At 39.6% G+C, this 21153-nt stretch overlaps 1 protein-coding gene across 4 annotated transcripts in view; it reads right to left on the reverse strand.

Annotated features, from left to right (window-relative positions):
- Window positions 1-1360: 1360 nt before the first annotated feature.
- The window catches only part of POLR3B (RNA polymerase III subunit B), a 79744-nt gene continuing 59951 nt past the window's right edge, over window positions 1361-21153 (reverse strand). For 2 of the 4 annotated variants that reach the window (XM_075156802.1, XM_075156822.1), the window contains 5 exons: window positions 15984-16087; window positions 14918-15084; window positions 12498-12611; window positions 6761-6934; window positions 1361-1932 (listed from right to left, as the gene is read on the reverse strand). In XM_075156802.1, coding sequence (XP_075012903.1) covers window positions 1803-1932; window positions 6761-6934; window positions 12498-12611; window positions 14918-15084; window positions 15984-16087 — 689 coding nt within the window. In that variant the 3' untranslated portion in view covers window positions 1361-1802. Of the gene's footprint in view, window positions 1933-6760; window positions 6935-12497; window positions 12612-14917; window positions 15085-15983; window positions 16088-19978; window positions 20110-21153 lie in introns of those variants that run through there. The other 2 variants (XM_075156811.1, XR_012674563.1) reach the window with 2 other exon arrangements.

A 21153-nucleotide genomic window follows, 5' to 3' on the forward strand; every position in this document is an offset into this window, starting at 1 on the left:
TTAAGAGAGGGCTGGCTAGCAAGAACACCTACCTTATCCTCAGCGTAGTTTCCTCGATCCAGGTCAAAACTCTCCCCCACCAGTAGGCCGTAGCCTTTGAGGCTCACTCCCTCTGCTGGTGCACCCGAGCCTCAGTTTGGGAATCTCAGGGAGCAAAGCAAAGGTTTTTAATTCGGTTGGGGCTTTTGGTTAACCTCTTCCTCCAGTGTGAAACAGTACGTCACTCTCTTATAACTCTTTGTAAACAGCCCTGAGCTGTTCAGATCCTGGTAGAGGTCCTTCAAGAGCTTTTCCAATCCAAATGTGCTGTATTGACATCTGTGCTGTTGTTAGTCCAATTGCAAAAAAAAGAAAAGTAAAATCTATCCTTTCAGACTTGATTTGTAAGCCCAGACACAAAACTACCAGTTTAAGCATTTCGGTGGAAGCTTAAAAAGCAAGCCTATTCAGGCTGATACTCATCTGTGCTTCTTAAGCAGCTAAGAGAACAGCAGCAACATGACTGCAAGAACAGTGTCAGGATCGGTGTGCACAATTCAGCCATAGGAGGAGCCAAAGAGCATCTCAGGACTTCCAGATCATAGGCAGTGTTCTGTATGCTCACTGATCTAGAGTACTGCCTTTCTCTGAAGCACCCGAACATGCACATACTTCATCTTGACTTCGGTGGGACTACTCCTTTGCTTAAAAAGTTAACCATATGCTTTGCTGAGTAAGGGCTCAAGTGAGTTTAGGGTACTAAGTGACTCAGTTCATCCACTGCTTTAGTTCTAGGCCTTAGATCTCATGAAAAAAATTCAGCTATTCCCTTTCTAAATCCTTTCAGGTCATTCAAACCTGCTTCACTGTCAGTGTAGGATTTGTTGTTCTTCCTCATTCTGTTTTGTTTTGTTTTGTTCTTAAAAAAAGTTTTAGCTAGGCCCATATTTAAAAACAAAAATTTAAAGTCCTAGGACAGCATACATCAGTACCTAGAGTTTGCAGCCCATCTTTTCAGGGCTTTGGGCCAGTGTATTATTAAATCTACTATATTCAGTAGGAATTGAATAGATATTTGTAAGCTATATCATGCACTTGCAGCATACGCAGTCACCTCCCTTGAACTTCATGGAAACTGCGTACGTTTAGCTGAAAGCAGACTGAGTGTATAATCACACCATTGCTGGCACACAAACGCACCTGCCTATTGAAATCCCACTCAAAATGTCTGATTTCAAGTTCTCGAGAAAGTAGTTTCATTTCTCTAAGCCTGACACTACTTAACAAAATTTTAACGCTTTAACAAAATGCTTTAGGAATAGGAAAATGGTTTAGACGTTATAAGAAGGCTTTACCATCCTTACACAACCATCAACACATATTCAGGCAGCATTATTTAAAACATTTATTAGTCTGGTCATTTATTACACTGGTCTGGAAAACATTTTTAACCTCTATAAATAAGATGTGCATTTAGCTCACCTCAAGCCCTAGTCCAGCAAAGCACTTTTCAAAACCAAGCCTGGGGTTGTTTGAAGGGATGCAAGTGCTTTGCTGGGTCATGGCCTTATTCCACAATTCCCACATGTCCTGTTCACTCAGACTAACCAAGGCTTTCAGAACTGCTCCTAGTGTATTCTACTGACAGTCTCTCCCCTGTCAACAGGGTAGGATATGTAAGAAAGATTTCTTACACTGTCTTGCACCTCCCTTCTACCCACTCAGGTTTTAGAGTTATTCCTGTTCACCAAAAAAATCTTCCAGTTATACATGCTGGATTTCAATTTCTGTAAAGTACTTTTTTCCCGTCTTTTTCATCTTGTTCATTCATTGTACTTAGCTAGTTTTAGCCTAGGTATGATGTTCATTGACTGCAGTTCTTGGAATAAGAGTTTACAGGCATAAGGTATGCGCAGAGAAGACACATGACATGATGATTTGCAGTAGTGGCACCTAGGGAAACAAACCAAAAGAAAGTCAGAGTTGGTGCATAAATGAAGCTCTGCAGAAAACAACACTATCCACCGGTTTCTTTGTCCACCTTCCTCCACCTGGGCTCAGTCCTAGAAAGAGCCAAGTGCTTGAGACACATTTTAGCACTTAAGTCAGTCATAACTTTAAGCCCTTAAATAATCTGACTGAAGTCAATAGGAGCTTAATGTTAAACCTGCACTTTTCTTGGAGGAGAATCACAATGCTCAGTAGCTAACAGGACCAACTTCTACTTCTTCACCACTCACATAGCTGCCAACACAAATTCAGCATTGCGTAATGAGAGAAAGGAGGTGAACAAAGCAAAGTATTTCTGAAAACCCGGTTAATGGTCCAGTTTCTGTCTTATATATATGTCACGAAAAAGAGGCAGGAAGAAAGAAGGTTCACACTTAGGTTTTTTCCTTATACGCAATTCCACCATATAATGTTTCAAATCAGTTCATATTCCAGAAAAGAGGCATCTTTTGACTTACATCTTACATGTGTGAACAGCCAAAGCTTTAGTCTAGGTTTAGGAAACCAGTAAAAGTGCTTTAACACATATTCTTTGCACTCTTTACTCAAATAACGATCTTAAAATTCTGGGGGAAAGGGATTTTTTTTGTCATTTAGATATAACCTTGACCATATAAGGAATATATAGGCTGGTCACTCAGCCATCTTTCCAGTATCGGGACTCAAATTCAGTGGTGGTAGCAACTGTTTAAATTATTTAATTTCATACTCTGTGTACACACAAAGGAAATTAAAAATCTTTCTTATAAATATCAGTTTCCAGCCTCCCTATGTCCTCATTCTCCTGTATATTCCATCTTCTGGTTTTGGAGAGTTGAGAAAGCCAGGCCTTTGGGAACACAAAGTGACTCAGCACTTCCTAATGGTCTAACAAAGCTCTTTTTTTGCTTCTGTGTTTCAAATTTATATCTCTGGAATAAAGTCATAACAGTCTGAAGATCCAATTAAGGAAGAATTAGCAAAATTCCTACATGCTTCTGTGGTACAGAATGAGGCTGAGAGTCAACACCTACAATAAAGCCAATGCTTAATCACTTGTTTCTGTTACCAGTACACTTGACCTAGAGCATGTGAAAGTCAATGGGGACAGGTCCAATAAAGTTGGTTAGCGTTAATAAGGTTCTTGGTTATGAGAGTTGGCATTAGTCTTCCAGTTACTTTTTCAGACTCTGCTACTTCTTTTTTGCAGACATACTTAAAGATCATGTTGAAGAGCTGGTTATTTTCCAAGAAAACTGTGGTTTCAACCAATGGTACAGAAGCCTTAGTTACATTTCTGCAGTTCATGATGAGGAATGAAGCTTCACTTATTCCCAGTAATTGCTTTAGCTTTGTCTAAATCTGACTACAGTCAGTAAGAAGGTAAGAGACTGAACTAGGTGTTTCCCTGGAACAGGCTTCTCCTGCAGACACTGTTACATAGAGAAAATGTCACAGCTAGCACGCCTTTAAAACAGAATAGACCTCAGCTGCAGGTTTATAACTACTCCCCTAGTCCAAATTTATAGGGATAGGTACACTTTTATGGTGGGAGGAAGTGACCTAAACAGAAGCCACTTCCCGATGCTAACACAGCAAGCAATTGCTCTCAATAGAAGAAGCCTTGCAAGCCATGGAAGCCTGATGAGGCACAACTTTTCTGCTATGAGCAGATGTCTGGCATCTGATTACAGCTACTAGGGTCTGAGGAGCAAAGACTACTCACTGCACCCAGGCTCAAAGCTACGCCATTCTGCGCTTGCTTTGGACTTGGATGGGGATGACCCAGAAAGGTGAAGGTGTGATAAGCACAAAGCACAAAGCTCTGTCAAACAGAGATCACAGAAACTGAAGTACTTGAAAGACCCTTTGGTACTAAATTGATACTAAACTGGACAGGAAAAGGCAACTGTGCCAAGGCTGAATCTGGACCAGAAACAAAATTTTTCTTCATGTATATTTTAAAATGCTCAGACTCTAGGGATAGGAATAACTTCTCATCTAACCATCAAAAAAGGACCAAATTCTGCTCATTGCATTCAGTGGAGTCCTGCCCCTGAGCACCTGTACAACAGTAAAGTTGGAAAATTTGCATGAAACTGGTACATCACCGTAAGTATCTACTGTATTTTTTACGGGGACAAATTCTGTCACTGCCACAGCAGTCTCCTTCCCTTGCAAAAGTACTAGTTCAAGCCCCAACACTGATCTGCTGTTACTACCTTGCAGAAAAACATACCCAGTGGCTAGTTCTTGTTTGGGAGGAAGGGCTCATCTTCCTTAAGACAAGTGTCCTTAATGCTAGCCACCAAACAATAAGTTTCTAAAAGGTTTCTTGCAGCAATGTCCTATTAATGCCAGAAGCACTGAAAAGGCCTGTTTGGAAGTTTCTCTTAATGACTTGGTCTCTACTGTGATGCTCATTATAGGGCCACTTGCTTCAGCTACTGGTAGACACAGCATATCATTTAGAAGAAACTACCTCTTATTGATTACTCTCACATATCAGACAGCTTTTCACAGAATCAGATTGCAAGAATGTCTGGCTCTGTCTGAGAGAGTAGTTTCTTTCACAGTTACTTAAAAAGAGTTACTAAACTTTGTTACAAACTTCAAAATATGACATATATTAACAACACCTTATGTAATACTATTTCTAAAGTTCAAATTCCTAATTTTCTTCAAGGCGCCTTCACTTCCTGTGGTCTCTGAACATCTTCAAGGACTGCTCTGAAAGCCAAGGTCTTATAAAAAAAAAAATTGAGCTGCATCTGCATGTGAATTTTTTGAAGGCAGTGCTTTACACAGTTAGAAGTGGTTGGTTGTTTGACTTATGGCATGCCCTTTCTTTCCGACAACTTCCTTCAACTGTTATTTGCATTGCAGTAGTTTTAAGAGACCTGGATCAGAAAAAGGCCTCACTTGTTACATACAGTGTACACACACTCAAGAAAAACAGGACTCTCAAAAATACTTACCGCACAAAAGCCAGTAGGACAATGCCCAACTAAAAATCACCAACCACCATAACATGCACAAAGTAGACCTTGTCTCTCCTCTGGATTTCACATGTGTTTACCTACCTCTGTCTGAACTTCTGCCCCACAAGGAGCAGAACCGCTGCTGCTGTTAGCAGACAAATGCGGTGCTTGGTTTCTGGCCAGAAGCCATACGCTTCAGAAGAAAGGTCTGACCAAGAGCAGAAATGGTAGCTATCACTTTTACACATCTACAAACTGAGAACACACCTTACTTTCCTACTTCATTGTATCATGGAAAAGTCACTCTCGAAGCACTGAAGTGAATAAAGTCCAATTTCCTGCCTCTCCCAATAGATTGGTATTGATATCCAAGATGCGGCAAGTTTCCAACAATGTTCTTTTGAGGTATTTAGAAATGAATCTTTCTCCTCCTTCCAACTCCCCATCTTCCCCCGACATAAATATTAGAGTAACTTGTAACTTGAACTCGCACCGTTTATTTTTTCCTCCCTTAGTCATAGGATTCCAGGTCACCTGTTTTCATAAAGCTTGCAAGAACGTTGTATCTCATAAATTCCTATTGGTCTCACAAGCCTGTTTTTCTGCCCGGCTAAAACAAAACCAAGCTAAAACAAAACATTTCCCTCGCCTCCAAAGAACATAAAAAGAAGTTTCCCTATCTTCTAATAATAGTGGTGTATTTCCAGCATGCTACAGGGCAACTTTAAATCTAGCATCTCCAAATTACTGTAGAGAAAAGATGGTTAGAGCAAAGCCCATAGTGTTATACATGGTGAGCTCCACCTAGTTTTGACATCCAGCTTTGTGTTTCCCCTACATGGAAAACCAGTTTGTTTGCAGGAGATAAACTCAGTACTGGCTTAGGACCCAGAGAAAGACAGCAAGACCATTAGCTAGACTAGAGATAATTTTCTTAGGGACAAGGCAGTTGGGCAGAAGCCAGCTGAATTTCCAACCAGACAGCTGCTTGTCTCTCAGGCTCCAACATGGGATTGGTGCATTTGTCTGACGCTTTGAAGAGGAGCTCCTTGTTTTACAAGACTACAAAGCAAAAGGCATTTGGGATGGGCACACTCAAAGAAAGCGGGATGCATGTGATTATGAACTCCATAGCTAGAGAACAAGAAAGCAGGAGATGTTGCTTTCTCCTCCCATTCTTCTGTGCCCACTCTCTCTCTTCAGCCTTGTGAGGTTCAACTTGTGATTGTACCAGGAAGATCTGTGACTAGCCTAGCTAGTAATCTCATTTCTGATGTCAGAAGAGTCAAGTACATTGACACAGCTGTTTTCCCCTTTTCAAAAAATAGCTGATATACAGGATTGGGCGTTTGCTAATCCCCTGCAAGGGTGGGAGGGAAGGCAGCAGGCAGAGCGAAGGTAACCTTTCCCACAAGCACAGCTTGCTGTGGAAGACAATACCTGTGCTCCCACAACAGGAGACACCCCTGGCCTATTAACTGCACACCCACTTTAGTCCTAACTTCAATCAGACCATAACAAAGAACCATCCCCTGTCACCAACGTTCCAAACACCAGTTTTGAACATTGACACTGGTTTTGATGAAGATGCATGGGACTGTTAATCAGTGTCTGTGAGCACTTTAAAACTGAGAAGCACTATAACCAAGGGCAAGGTTCTGTTACATAGAGGCATGTTTACTCTGTACCACTTTGCTTTACCACTTTGCCCTGAGGTCAAGGGGTTTTTTGAAAATATGAAACATGTCACATGCAAAAAGTGAGGAGGGGACACCATGATTTAGAAAAAGAATTACAGTTAGACAACTTACCAGCCAGAGTACCCCAGCAAGCCACACTGTCCACAAACATCCACTTCAAAGGCATCACTTGAAATCATCAGTCTCTCCAATAAAAGCATACTGGCTCCATAACCTATCAAACAATCCCGTTCCATCTCTCCAAGACGTAAACCACCATCACGGGATCGACCTTCAGTAGGTTGCCTTTGAAATAAGTATTTGAAAAAATGTAGTAAGTATTCCAGAACATACATTCTACAACTCTAGGAATGCCTGTCTTCAAACTGTAGGAATAGTACAGGATCAATGAACAATAGCATTCTACAAACCAGAGTTCCTGATCTCGCAAATGTGTTACTCAAGTTGAAGCAATTCATCTTTGCTCCTGCACTTGCAATATGACGTAGTTCTGTGAGTGGCAACTGCAGCGTCAGGCCACAATTCTTTACCTCACAGAATGTAGCTGAACAAGTGAAAACAAAAAGAACAGTATCCAAGAATCATCAAGCTAATGTTTCAGCTGAACTACAGCTAAGACTAAATTCTTAAAATAAAAACATTTTTGACCTGGGAGAGAATAACAAACCAAAGCAGCAAACAAGTAGTACGCATATTACTAACTCATTATTGAAATCCTACTTTTTTTTTTTTTAAAGTAACATTTATCTAGTTTTTTTTTTTTCATGTCTGATGGTTAACAGACTAATTTTCATATTGTATAGGTTCCTGGTTTTCTAGTTCCTCAACACAAATCAAACTCTTATTTTTTGTCTGGAAAGACTTCCTGTCCTCATGGTGCTAGAGGCAAGTTTTAACAAAGCAATGTAAGTACACGCTGAAGATTTTGAGGTAAAAAGGCACGGTACAATATATTATTTAACACTATGACTGTTTAAGCCAATTTTTTCTTGTTAGACACAGTCAAAACTTCCAACCTCTTGTTTGTCATACTGCAATTTCATACAGTATCAGTTCTGCTCTCATGTATTAGCACAATGCTCTAGTACTTAGGTTGCAAATATTGTAGTGAACTGTGAAGCAAAACCAACCTTAAATTCCTGAAGCACTAATATATTGCATGCATTTTATCAAATATTTCCATCTTAGTATACTCCCTGAAACATGACAGCAAAGAGAAGGAATTAAAAAAATGTTATTGGCAATCATAAGAGGCTTCACTGCTCAGTGAAACCCCATGTTTATGTGCTGTTTCTGATATCTGCAGCAGTGTAATCCACCTAGAATATCCAATGACAGATCTGGCCCATAACTTTTGGAGTACATATTGTTTATATTATTTCAAACAACCAAATTTATTAAGCATACTAAATATATTAAAAATAAGTTTTTGCCAACTTATTGCAACTCAGAGAAAAGGATTTATAAAAGCCTTCAACATCTAATAATCTTTTGTAACAAGTGTAAAAAAAAATACCTAATTACCAGACCAAAATATCTTCTAAAGATGCAAGTTTTATTTGTTTTTTTGGGGGAAGTAGTTTCCCTTACTCTGACCACACTGGAACCTTAAAACTAATCTGCTTGTAATTCAAATTGTCCTTTTCATTCATATAACGTTCTATTTTTCCCACTGTTGGGAGAATGGATAGAAGTTGTTTACATCCTGATTAAACTCCCTAGGGCCCCCTCCCCAGATGATGGCACCATCACTGTTCAGATGCTGTTTTAAAGGACTAACACTGTGGTGAATGCAGTTTCTCTTCTGAAGTCCTAAGAGGCAGATTTTAAAAGCAGTTGGGGCCTCCAAAGACACAGGCATTTGCTGTGGTGCTAAAAGTGCCTGAGTTCCTTTTACCAACTGATTTCTGTAATATTAGTTAATGCACAAGACTACTTTTAAAAGTTTCACCAGGTGCTGGAAAAATGATAAAATAGCTTTATAAACGTGAGCCCCAATAAAGTCTCAATCCAATTAAGGGAGGATAAAACCTCTTGAAAAATGATTGGGTCTCAACTCCAGCCTTTTAAGAGTTGATATGCCGTGGGTCTTCCAACAGATACGGGAGGAAGATTTCCAAGGCAGCTGAAATGCCATTAAAAAAACCCACAAAAAGCCCCCCCAAACAAAAAACCCCAACTTGAGTCTTAAGCTCTTAAGCGTTTCACTCCCACTGTCAAAATGACCTCATTAAAAAAACAAAAAACCCCCAAATCCGCCCTCTTTAAAAAGTAGTTTTCTGAAGTACCGAAAATTTCAATATTGAGATTGGGCCTTTGAAAAGAGCTTATCTTATGCTTCCTAAGTCTATCAGATTTTTCTTCCGGCTCACATGAGTTTGAAAATTCCTCACACCAAAGGTTGTTTAAAATGTTAAAACAGTATTTATAAAGCATTTGTGCTTTCCCTTTCCGGCTATACACACGTACACTGCAGCTGTTGCCCTGGGCAACTACTTCCATTCTTTATTCTAAATATAACATTCTGAAAACGAAACAGACTCTTGAAAATAGATTGGGAATATAATTAAAAAGAGATACTTCTCATATTTTAAAAAAAAAAAAGTTCTTAGAATTCTTAAATGCTAAATAAAACGCAGTGATTCTTTAAATAAAAAAATAAGGCCAAGTGGTCTTCATACTATTTAACAGCTGCGTTTAGAAGAAAGCATAAAACAATTAACTTCAGTGTTTTTAAGCACATTAAGAGTTTATTGGCACTAATTCTGCATTTTCTGGAAGAACAGTGGGTTCAGCTTTATGGCCCTGTTCCTTGTTTCATTGGCCAGTGGGGGGAAATAAGTCTACCCCCATGAATAAGAGCGGGCCTTGTAAGTCTCAGCAGATCTCCCTTGTGCCTGTTACAGAAAACCAGTGGCTAACGCGAAATGGAGTTGTTGGCAGAAACACTGATCTCCAAGAAGTGGAGTATTACCTAGAAAAACACTGCCTGAAGGAGGAGGGCGTACCGTGCTCCCACAGCCCCAGAGCGCAGAGAGGAGCCCTGACCAGTGTCATCACATGACTCCCTTGCAGTATAATAGGGACTGGCATATCTGATAAGTTCAAAAGACATGCAGGTGGCAGCTCTGACAATGTCCATCAAAACAACTATGCGTGCAGAAAGCTTATATTGATCTTTTGTAAGGAAAACTAAAAGCAGTTTATCTATTAAAAAGATTTAGCAGGACTGGGTATCTAGGCAACACCATATATAGAACTACATTTTAAATTAATTGTCAACTACTCATGGCAAAATAAATTAAGTATTGCATTTCATTTAACAAACACCAATTTAGAGGGCAACGTCCTGGTGGTTTTTGACTGTGTTGACAAACAGTGCTGCTTTGCTATTCTACAAAGTCTTGTTTTAATCAGAACAATATCTAGAATCAGTGATGTTCAAGAAACTCAAGTCTTCTGCCTTATTCCAGATGGAAATATAGCTTTGCTCTGTCAGTTAAGGTACATTTGATATATAATAAAATGCATTTCAAGACGACAGCCAATATTGGAAGTTGTTACAGGATTACTTTTAAAAGCAAAAAACAATGTTAGAGGCAATCTACTCTCCAGGAAGTGCAATGGATGATAAAACAATAGTGAGTATGAAAGCTGGCAAAGCAGATTCTCTCAGCAGAGGCGATGGCAATAACAAAAGTTTAATTAGTTGAGGAGAAAAAAGAAAATTCCTAAAAGACTAGTCAAGAGGCAGCATAAATTGAATATCCACTACCTTTCCTGAAAGTCAAATAAAGAGCCTTAGCTACAAAGTATGATGCTACTGACTGGAACAAAGAATTCAAAGAAAGTAAGGGGTGGGGGAAATCACACCACCTTCATCTTTACATGTAAACATTACCTTGACTTGGGATTTAGGTTTCATTTAAATTCAGTATCTCTAAACAGCTGAGAAGTTGGGGAGACAATACAAAAGCAGATCCAAGGGATCTGGGTAAGCTAGGAGCTCCAGTAAACCAACTGCGTGCACCATTAGCTAAGACAGCGAGTTTTCATTTTCATGTGAAGCACCAATACCAATACTTACACACTGAAGAACAGAAAATGGGGCAGACAGCCCATTATTTGGGAATATCACTTATGTTCACATAGGCAAGCAGCTGTGGTAGGAAATAATGGTTGTGCTACACTTGCTCTTCTTAATGTGGTTGGTGGAAAAGCTCAGCCAAGAATTACAAAAACTTTTCATGATTTCTCTCCCAGTGCAACCACTGGTATTTACCTCCATGGAAAGTGTGAGACAACTTCAGTTTGTCCTAGAGCCAAAAGGCATAGGAAATATGCAATGAAAAGCAAAAGAGAAAGATATTTCTGAATCAGGTACAGCAGAGACCTGCCCCTCCATTCTCTAATAGCACATCAACAGGTAGAAGCTGCACCTACTAAGAGGACAGACTTGCCAACTTGTGCAGTCAGGCAAGGCAAGAGAAGTGGATCAGCACATGGTAAGAGGCATAAAAATAAATTAAGAATTAAAGAATATAAATCATACTTGTTATAGGGAAGAGTAAGGGCAGTATAGACATGACTTTCTGCTTACATCTCAAAAACAGTACAAAAGGGACGGGTCAAAAAGAAGAGTACCACCGTGCAGGTGAGGTACAAATGGCGTACATGATAGTCCAGAAAGACTGGCAAAGGACATTTGGAATAATTTTTGCTAGAATATTCAAGACTAGCTGGCAATTAACTTTCTGGCAAGGTTTAGCAAATAATCCTACTGTGATGGAGAGAGGTGAATTAAACGATCCACTAGAATCCTCCTTAAAGCAAAGCCTGTGCCACTAAACTGTTTCTTGTGAGCAAGGAATATCAGCAATTTAGAACATGAGTGCAAACAGCCATAGAGCTTGGCTTTAAGGAGAAAAGGTAAGTAACATCAGTGAAAGCAGGATGCTTCAAATTCCCCAAAGGTCCAGAAAATTCAAGCGCACCTCCAGGGGCTTATATTACCTATTACTCAGAGTACATCTGCTTAACTTCAAAACTTGACACCAGAAGACATCAACGTGGTAATCAACCTTTTTGTTGGAGAGAAAACCAAGTTCAGGCTTAGTGCAACGATCATGACTTGAAAGGAACTGAGGACATACCTTCAACTGGGCAAATAAAAATGGAGATTTACTGTTGGCACCTCTGTAACTTTTAGCGTGAAAGTGCTATTCTCCTGCATGGTATTGAATGATAACTGTGGACCAGCACATACAACCCTAAATCCAGTTTTAGAGTTGAATGGAAAAGTCTGCAAAGCAAAGTGCAGTATACCAGGGATGCTCTTTATTCTAAGGTTTGTTTGCACTACACCAGGGCCAATGCATTTGCTTTGCCTTGACAGGTGAAGACATGGGCTGCATCACTATCAACCTGCTGAATGCCAAAGGATGCTGAAATATTAGAAGAAATTTCTTTCTTCTACTCACACCCAATTTTGTAAAAGTACAAACGTTAAAGAAAAAAAAAATCCTCCTAAAATACCTACGATATGAGCAATCTGACAGGAAAGGGCCACAGTGTGCACTGTGAATCAGCAGATGGTGTTTTTACCAACTGCTAACAGAAATCTGAGATGCAAACTCAGTTTTGGATCACATAGAGCACACCTGGACATTCAGAACAACCTCCTGCCACAGTCGACTGTGAAAGCTTTTAGTCTGTAACAGCGTATTAACAGGTAACAGCATTTTGTGTCAAGTATCAAAAGGTAAAAAACCTTTGTTTTACACCCATCAGTCAGCTGGGCACACTTCTGAATGTACACAAGAATTTTGTGCTTAGCCTGTAACAATACCTGGTGAGCACTGCTCTGGGTCCTCGAGCTCTTGCATGCATTTTATCCAACACCATGTGTTTTAGTTTCTGGTAGTACACAGGGCCAAAATAGATATAGGCTTCCAAAGGTTCCCTGAAGGAATAAAAAAAAAACAAATCAAAACAAAACCAATATTCACATTTAGCACATACTTACCTTAAGAGACACAAGAGTGTTGTGTACCGGAGGAATTTAAAACAATTTGGGAATCATGAGTCCTAGAAAAACGTGTCTGGGCTTTCAGGGCAGTCAGTCTGAAAACCCCACAGGGAACCCTTCTGAACACGAGAGCAGTACACTTCCAGCACCACATACTGCTGTATCCACCCTAGCGAGGAACAAGCTCTTGAACTCTGGCCATACGCTGCGCAGACATGCTGCTATAGCTGCAGGTACCTGTTTCAGGTGTACCATGTTAAGTCCCTCCTCTGTCTGTGCAGGAGTGTTTCAATAGTGTCATCGGTAACCAATAAAAACTGTAAGTGTGTCAGACCCTGAAGAGTGACTTACGATATTTCTATTTACATTCCTTCACTTTATATAATTCACACACAAAACAAAGGTAAGCATATATGTAAACAAATACATGCAGCATAAATGCTCAAAACATCATTTTTATAGGAGCACTTTAAGGAATTTGCATTTGCAAGAATAGCTTAGCACTGGCACACTATGAGCTTGACAGTCTTCCCATCCACTAATTCTCCCTGCACACCTCTTTGAAGGACAACCCAAGACCCAGACGGGTGAAAGCCCTCCCTGAGGGGCTGTGCCTCATCACAGCTGCCCCTGCAGCACTGCTCAGCAGCTGTATCCATAGGACAAAAATCACTGCCCTGGCACTGGAGGCTGAGACGAGCCAGGTGAAGGGGCTCTTGAGAACCGTTTTTAGGCACTTGCATCAGCTTGGGAACATCTGCAAGCAGTACAGAGGGTGTTACTCCATTCTACGAGCTGGAGTAATGGCTAAAGATTTCTGTGTCTAAAACACCCCCAACTGTAAGAACAGCATAAGCGCCTGAAGATCAGAAAGCAACAGTTGAAAGCACTCAGTCATTTCCCAACTACCACCTTCAGCACTAAGAATGACCAGATTTAGCACAGACAAACAAGCTCAGCACTGCCACTGATTTATTTTTAAAAAATGTATGTGCAATGTAAAAAAAAGCAGGAGACAACAGTATTGTATCTCCCATTCAGAGTCATTACTGACATGATGCAGTGTTATTCCAAAAGCTGCCTATTGAGGAAAATAGTAAAACTTAACTAGACATTTGGAATTTGCAAACTTCCACATTGTTATGAAATCTGCCTTCAAATTTCATAAAAAATAGATTAAGCATGTGAAATTTGCCTGGAAGAATATCAGCATCTTAAAGCAAAGTCTCTAAATAGAGTACTACAAAGCTGAAGTTTGGGGACAGGGGATTTTTAGAGCTAGGTGATTTTATTCTCCCTAGGAAACAAGATTAGTCAGATTTGTTAAAAGTTACCATGATGTATCAACAAAAAGTGTTTCAAACACCAGGATACTTGATATACAATTTATGGAATATGGAATGGGTAAGGAAAACAAAATCACCTCTGAAACAAAAAGAGAAACAACATATGGAATAAGCTGGTAGAAAAAGCAATTAAAATAAAAACTATTAAAAAAAAAAAACAACTTACAGAAGAGACCTAAACTTGTTGCTTGAGAAGAAGGGGACTGGGAGGATAATAAAAATAGCAGGAAGGTAGGATTAAGATACATTTTGGAAGGGCAGGCATGTGAAGCCATATGGCCTTTTCCTGTTCCTAAACTATCTTATGCTCTTTGAACTCTGTGTCTCAGAAGCCAGTCCGATCAACACAGCAGGAAGTCTGCAGATTAGAGTATTATGCCAGACTGAATCATTGTGTAATCGAAAGAAGGAGGAAAAAAAAAAAAAAGAAAAAAGCGCACACACAAAATATTCCCAAGGAACAGACACCTGCCCCCAAATCCATATTTTACAGTACTATTAAAGTCAACATGAAAATGCTTATCTGATTCCAAGCATATATAAGATGTGCTGCCAACAGAAACCTGAAATTTCTTACAATCTCCCAAAAAGAAAACCTTGATTTTACTTCTTTGTCGTGCAGTAGAAGTTGGGAAATTTTCATATGTACTACAAGAGTCATTCACATTACAGCTACACAAATACTAGTAATTCTTAAAATGTGGAACCACAAAATAATTCTAAGGGGGGGGGGGGAAGTGCACCGTTCTTCAGCCCCTTCCCTCCATCTCACAGAGCGGTTTGCAAATAAGAGAAAGTTCCTGAGCTCTGAGACATGAGAAGATTTTTCAGATGTGTCTCAACAGGATTTCCCCACTCCCCTGAAACATGTAAATCTATACAGCAGATTCTTACCCCGTGATACCAGATGTTACGTAGTCCTTCCCTAGGTAGTTATAACCATGGCGAATAAGATCTTCACACACATCCTTAACTTTACTGCCTCCAAAAGCTGTTCCATAGTGAAATCTGCCGTCGAGGACCCCAGCCTTTCCCGCCAGGAGTTCAATTAACTTTCCTACCTGTGCAAAGAAAAGCAGAGTTAACAGCCCGCTCACTCGTATGGGCACATTGCTGGACTGGTCACAGCATAAGTTAGCCAGGCAAAGTGTCCAAGATGGCAGCCTGGGTTATTGCATGCAATGGGAGGAGTGGAAGAAGCCCAAGAACAGGGAGTACTCCTGTGAGAAGGGGGAAAACCAGACTCATCGCAGGGTCTGGGAACACCTTTAAGGTACAGAGCCAGGTAGCTCTACTTTTTCCAGTTGTCTGGAAAATGAACAGGATCCAGTGTGGCCTTCTGCTCTAGGAAACAGCCTCAGAGACTGACATGCTACAGTGCAGCAGGGGGAACAGAAGGGAAGAAGCTAACAAAGAAAAAAAGATGAGAGGCTGTATGAAGTAATCAGTGGAGGTCCCATATAAAGGCCAGGCTGTGAAGTATTTAGTATGACTCTGCAGCACAGGTGCAAGACTTGCATCAGTTCCCGGGAGGTGTGTGTAATGTAAGAAGTTATATAGGTCTAGAACTATTATTGAAACTCCTCTCCAACCTTCGCCTCACAGTCTGCCCCAGCCGGCTTAGTGGGCATGGGCAATAGGGAAGGAGAGGAAGAGCAAGAAATTTTCAAACAGAAAGGGTGCAAGCGAGGTATTCAGTTGCTCTCCTATTAGCTTGATACAGAACAAAATGAGAATGATGCACAAACAGCCCGCATCCCTACTCCTTTTACAGTAGGATGTTTCAAAACATGCAAAACAGAGGGCTGAATACTTATAGGAGAGCAAGTGCGTGGCATGATGACTGGAGAATATTCTCAGTGAAACCATGTTTCAAACTTTTTTTTGTTTCTTTCAGCTAATCTACTTCACTTCCCCAATCGGGGGACACTGCCTCTTTAATTGCAACATAACCACTAACCGTCATACGCGATGGGAAGCCATGAGGGTTCATTATGATATCTGGACAGATTCCTGTATCGCAAAATGGCATGTCTTCCTGAGGAACAATCAGTCCACACACCCCTGCAGAAAAGAAAACATTTCAATTCACAAACAGCAAACCACCAGCAGGGCTGACGCTCATCACCAGATTTTCTTTAGTGTTTTCCTCCTCCTCTCTTTCTCGTGGACCACTTTTTACCCAGATTCATTACCATGACCAGTGCTCACAACCTGCAGGCTAGAAGAGAGGCCTTGTGACAGGACTGGCAAAATTAGCATACCCTTACATAATGCTCCCAGTGATTTGTGAGTTAGCAAATTAGGGAAGAAAGCTTTAGATACAGTTTTCAGAGGCAACCAGAAACTTCTGACCAGTCAGACTGGAACATCTCAAGGGAGACCTCGTTTTTAAAGCTGATGCTATAATTTTCTGCAAAAAAATGAAGAAATCGCTCCTCTTACAGTATCTCTTTGGACATACAAAATTATTATTGATTCGGCATTTGTTTATCATATGTATCTTTGCTAAATACTGTAAGTAAAAACAAATCAAGTCAGGTCTTTGACAGGGACTGAGAGGAGATAAGTAGAGGAAAGTAAAAAAAAAAAAAAAACAACCAAGATTTTTTCAGGTAGCATTCATTTGCTGCGCAAAGACTGCTTTCGATGAATCACAAAGTACAATCCGCTCCCCAGACTGCTATATTTTGTCAGACCATGAACACAAACTGTACTTTTAAAAGTTCTGGAAGCTTTTTTCAGTCTCCATCAGTATTGGATGTAAAACAAACAAACCCCCCAAACTCTAAAACTATTCAGGAAAGATTAAACAGGAACATGGAAACTCATTTAAAATAGTCTATCATACATCCCAAAATTTTCCTTCCAACCCTTACAACTGTTTCTACAGTGACTTCTGGAGATCAAAATACTGCAGCTATAAATGACCAAGAGATCTAACATTCAAATTCAGGTGCTAAAATGCAGCTGCCTAAGCCCATACTCCTTTGAACCAAAGCTACTGTTTCAGTTGGACAATTTCTTCCAGAAGCCCTTAGAACTGAAAAAGTCTGCAAGCTATTTGAGATCAGCCTGCTACAACTGCCAGAGCACGCTTTGGGAACAGTCCTGGAGCGGAGGGGGCTCCTGGAAGACTGAGGGTGCTGGTTACATCCCTAAAAAGGCATCCCCCGACCAGCCAGTTCACAGAGGGATATTGGCGTCTGCTCAGGAGGGAGCTCCTCTTCCACTGTCCAAGCAAGACAGGGATAGGTATATGGGACAGTAGTTATTAGAATGAAAATGGTAAGTATGGGGGAAGGGAGCAGAAAAAAAAAGGATTGGAGCATCTGGGGCAAGGGGGGGGGTTGTTGTATTTAGTTTTTAGACCTATTGAAACTAATTTTCATTGTTCTATTACGATAAATCAATAACATCCTTCCACCCCTCCCCGCCAAGCAGCAATCATTTGCTGAAAATGAAAAAAACTCCAATCGGCTATTTCTTGTGCGCACAGCTTTTTAATCCTAAAATTGTATACATAAATACTTTCTTATATATGTATTATGGCACATATTTTGCCTTATTTGCATTTACTTCTAAGAAAGCATTAGGTTGCATCTGGACTTCGCGGCACCTGTAAGCCAAAAATTAAATCTTAGCTAACTTAAAATTACTTTAGGCTCTGAAAACCTTTTATATGCCAAGCTGGTTCCCATAGCAGACAGCCACTGTGTTGTTTGTTTTGTGTGAAAGTGAATGATAAAAGATCCATGAAATCGACACAGAAAGGCAGAACAGCAGAAAGAACTGAGGGCTCTCCATCATAGCGGCTTCTACCCTCCGCTGACTTGTATAACAATGGGACCTACACACCCAACTGCAGATCTAACACAGCTGTGCATTTCATTAGATGAAGAGCACTAGTGACACAAGTAAATAATTAACTTATTCTGGTCCGCTGACTGTGGTTATGAGACCAGTCATAGCTGACAGATTTTAATACAAGTTAACACAAAGACAGCATAATGAGCTTAGAAGTTAAAAACAAAATATTTAGACAGAATCCAGCAATGTGAAGCTCACTAGGCCATTTATAAAGTTTCTATTTTACAGAAGGGGAAAAAAAAAAATAAAAAAGAGAAAGCTATAAAACCTCAATTCCAAGCTTCCGTATTTTAAGAAGTCACTGAATTTATAACAGATCTATAGCGTGCCCATGCATAGAGAACAGGACACGAGAGAAACTTCTTCCTCCCCTATGTTTTACGAACATTCTTTCTCGTAAAAAACTATTTAAAAAGCTGAAAGACATCTTTCCTATATACAATGCTACTTCTAAAGCAAGTAACTGCAATTCATTTAAAAACGTAAACTTGATTTCATTTTGCAGTCACTTGCCTTCAGCAGCTCTTCAGAGACTAATGCTTGCAGGTCTGCACTGAAAGCTCCTGAATTTGCTACTCTTTTTCAGCCCCGATCGCTGAGCCAGAGTTTGCAGCAGGGCAGTAAAAGGCAAGCCTAGCAGTTCTGCATTGCCGAGCAGCTGCGAAAAAGTGATCAAGTGAATTAATCCATATAAGTGCAATTATCATTTTAACTGGTTAATAAAACAGTAAAGGAGAAAAGAGGAGGGTGGATTTAAGACAGCCTCAAGTTCCAAATGTTACCCTGTCCAAGTATAAACTGCATTTCATAACTGAGCTGCTCAACTACTCCCCATCCAATATTCATAAAGAGGACACAGTCAAACTAGCAGGTAACTTTGCTCTGTGGCTCTTACTACAGGTTATTAAGATTTCCTAATTGTTACTGATTTAGACATCACATGAAAATTGTTCCCCAGCATTCTCACAGGACATACAAAATTTTTATATGTTGCATCTGAAATTTAGCAATAGAATTTCACACTAAATGCTACACTGCAATGGGCCTGAATCTGCTCTCACCTATACAGTCTGGATTTCTGATCTATGACCAGAATCAAACATTAACCAGCAGAAAAGGCTGCAATTATTTTTCCAGACAAAACAAAAAACAAGATTTTTTTTTAATGTGTGGACTAACAAGAGGGTTGTATGTTTGAGCAAGAAAGCATCCAGCAGCTTGCTACATCTCATTTCTTTTCAACTGAAAACCAAATTGAATTACAGAAAAAAACTTTTTATATGAATTTCATAATGTCAGCTTAGATGAAAAATTAGTGAAAATGCTAACAAACTCTTTTAAGATATCCCTCTCAAAAAAAAAGTGGATTAATAAGTATGGCAGTTTACTGCAAGGATAACAGTTTAAATTAGAATAAACTTAAATCAGACATCTACAGTGGTTTAACATGCAAGTATAAAACAGCCATAGGCAATGTTTTTCAATGCTATTGTATGCTAGCCAATAAATGACAGCCCTCTGACTATGCATGATGGCCCCCATCCTCACACACGCTATCCGCATCAATCCCAACAGCATCTCCACACCCATGTACCTCCACAAGGCCCTGACAGAGCATAAAGATCCCCTCACTCCTGCAGTGTTGTCCTTTAAGAGTTTCTTTTTCTGATCAGGAGACATTCAGGTTTCCAGAATTGATATCTTTCATATGGTTTGCTGACAAACATGAACATACACAGACTTGTAAAACAGCAGTTCAGCAGAGAGGGGGAAAGGGGGGCAAGCAGGGAGGGGGCAGGGACAAAACACAACAGTATGGGAAAGTTTTTCACCAGCTACGGTAAGATGCCTTCTATACACACACATGCCAAATGAAAAAAAAAAAAAAATCATCAAATAAGTCAAAACAACCTAATATAGAAAACTAATTACTACCAGCAGGAGGGACATTAGAGAGCAAAGGAGACTAAGTGAATAGAAACAGCAGTAATACCAGTTTCTATCAGCAAGATAAAAAGAAGCGCATTACTAAATGTGCTTGTTTACTTATTCTAATGATACGGTGGTAAAAGAGCTAAAACTAACCTGAAAGGCGTCTCTTTTAGATTTACAAGATTTGCCAGAATTTGGAAACACTCCTGAGAAATAAGACTACGTCATATAATCAAGAGGAGTTGTAGCTATAACACAGCACCGTGGACAAGTGACAAAGAGATCTGCAAAAATTAGTAAGGTTAAACAAAAATGTACATCTGCTTCAAAACTCTCTAATTACATACTGTGTTGGCTAACTAAGCATAAAACACGTCCAGAAGAAAAAAAGTGCTGCATCACATAAGCTTTGTTCAATATTGAATCATTCACTGATCTATCATATCACTTGCTACATCCCATTTGACATAAGAGGTAAAGAACAGAATTAAAATTAACAGATAAATAATGCATAAGTAAACTTGATTAGTTTTCTTATTAAAAACATCACTCTAAATGAGAGGAGGTGCTAGAAGACAATACAGTTTGTACACTGCTTTCCCATGAGCTGCTGAATGGTCTGATGTGATAAATTTGCATAGTCTGAAGCACACAAAGAGCTGATTAATTGAAACCCTTACAATGCTTCTGGAAGCAGCTATTGTAAAACAATAACCATAGGAACTTTACAAAATACACACGGCTGAATGAGTCAAGAGCTTAATAAAATGTGTGTTCAGGATACACTATTTGGAAACAGAATTAGAGATTTTTATTCTGTGCCATAAAATGCTAAATCACCCTAATTTCAGAGGTTCAGTTGAGGATTTACTGAAAAGGTCAGAAGGTTACCTGTTTGCTGCTTGAGATAAAAAATGCTGTAATTTTCTTCTTAAGACAGCAAGCTAAGCAGCAGTTTTGTTAAAAATAAACAGAAAAAACAGTATGAGAAGTTTTAATGGCATTCTGACATCTCATTTTCTCATATTCAATTTCTGAAGATAAAAATAAGGTAAGAAATCCCTATTTTTCCTGATGCCTAATAACTACGAATCATCCCGCATTCCTGCAGTTGATAACAGCAAATTCTTTTTAATGCCATTTCAACCATTTAATTCCTATAAACCCATTGATGTTTTACTAGAGATAAAGTACTAAGTCTAACTTGTAACATGGGGGAATATGACACAAGTAGCTATTTAAAACTAACATCTTACTTTACATATTCTGCTTATACGTACTGTACAAGTGCCCATTAAAAGGAGAAAGATAAGTTGTTCTCAAGTATG

This window comes from Calonectris borealis, chromosome 1, assembly GCF_964195595.1.
Source record: "Calonectris borealis chromosome 1, bCalBor7.hap1.2, whole genome shotgun sequence".
NCBI lineage: Eukaryota > Metazoa > Chordata > Aves > Procellariiformes > Procellariidae > Calonectris > Calonectris borealis.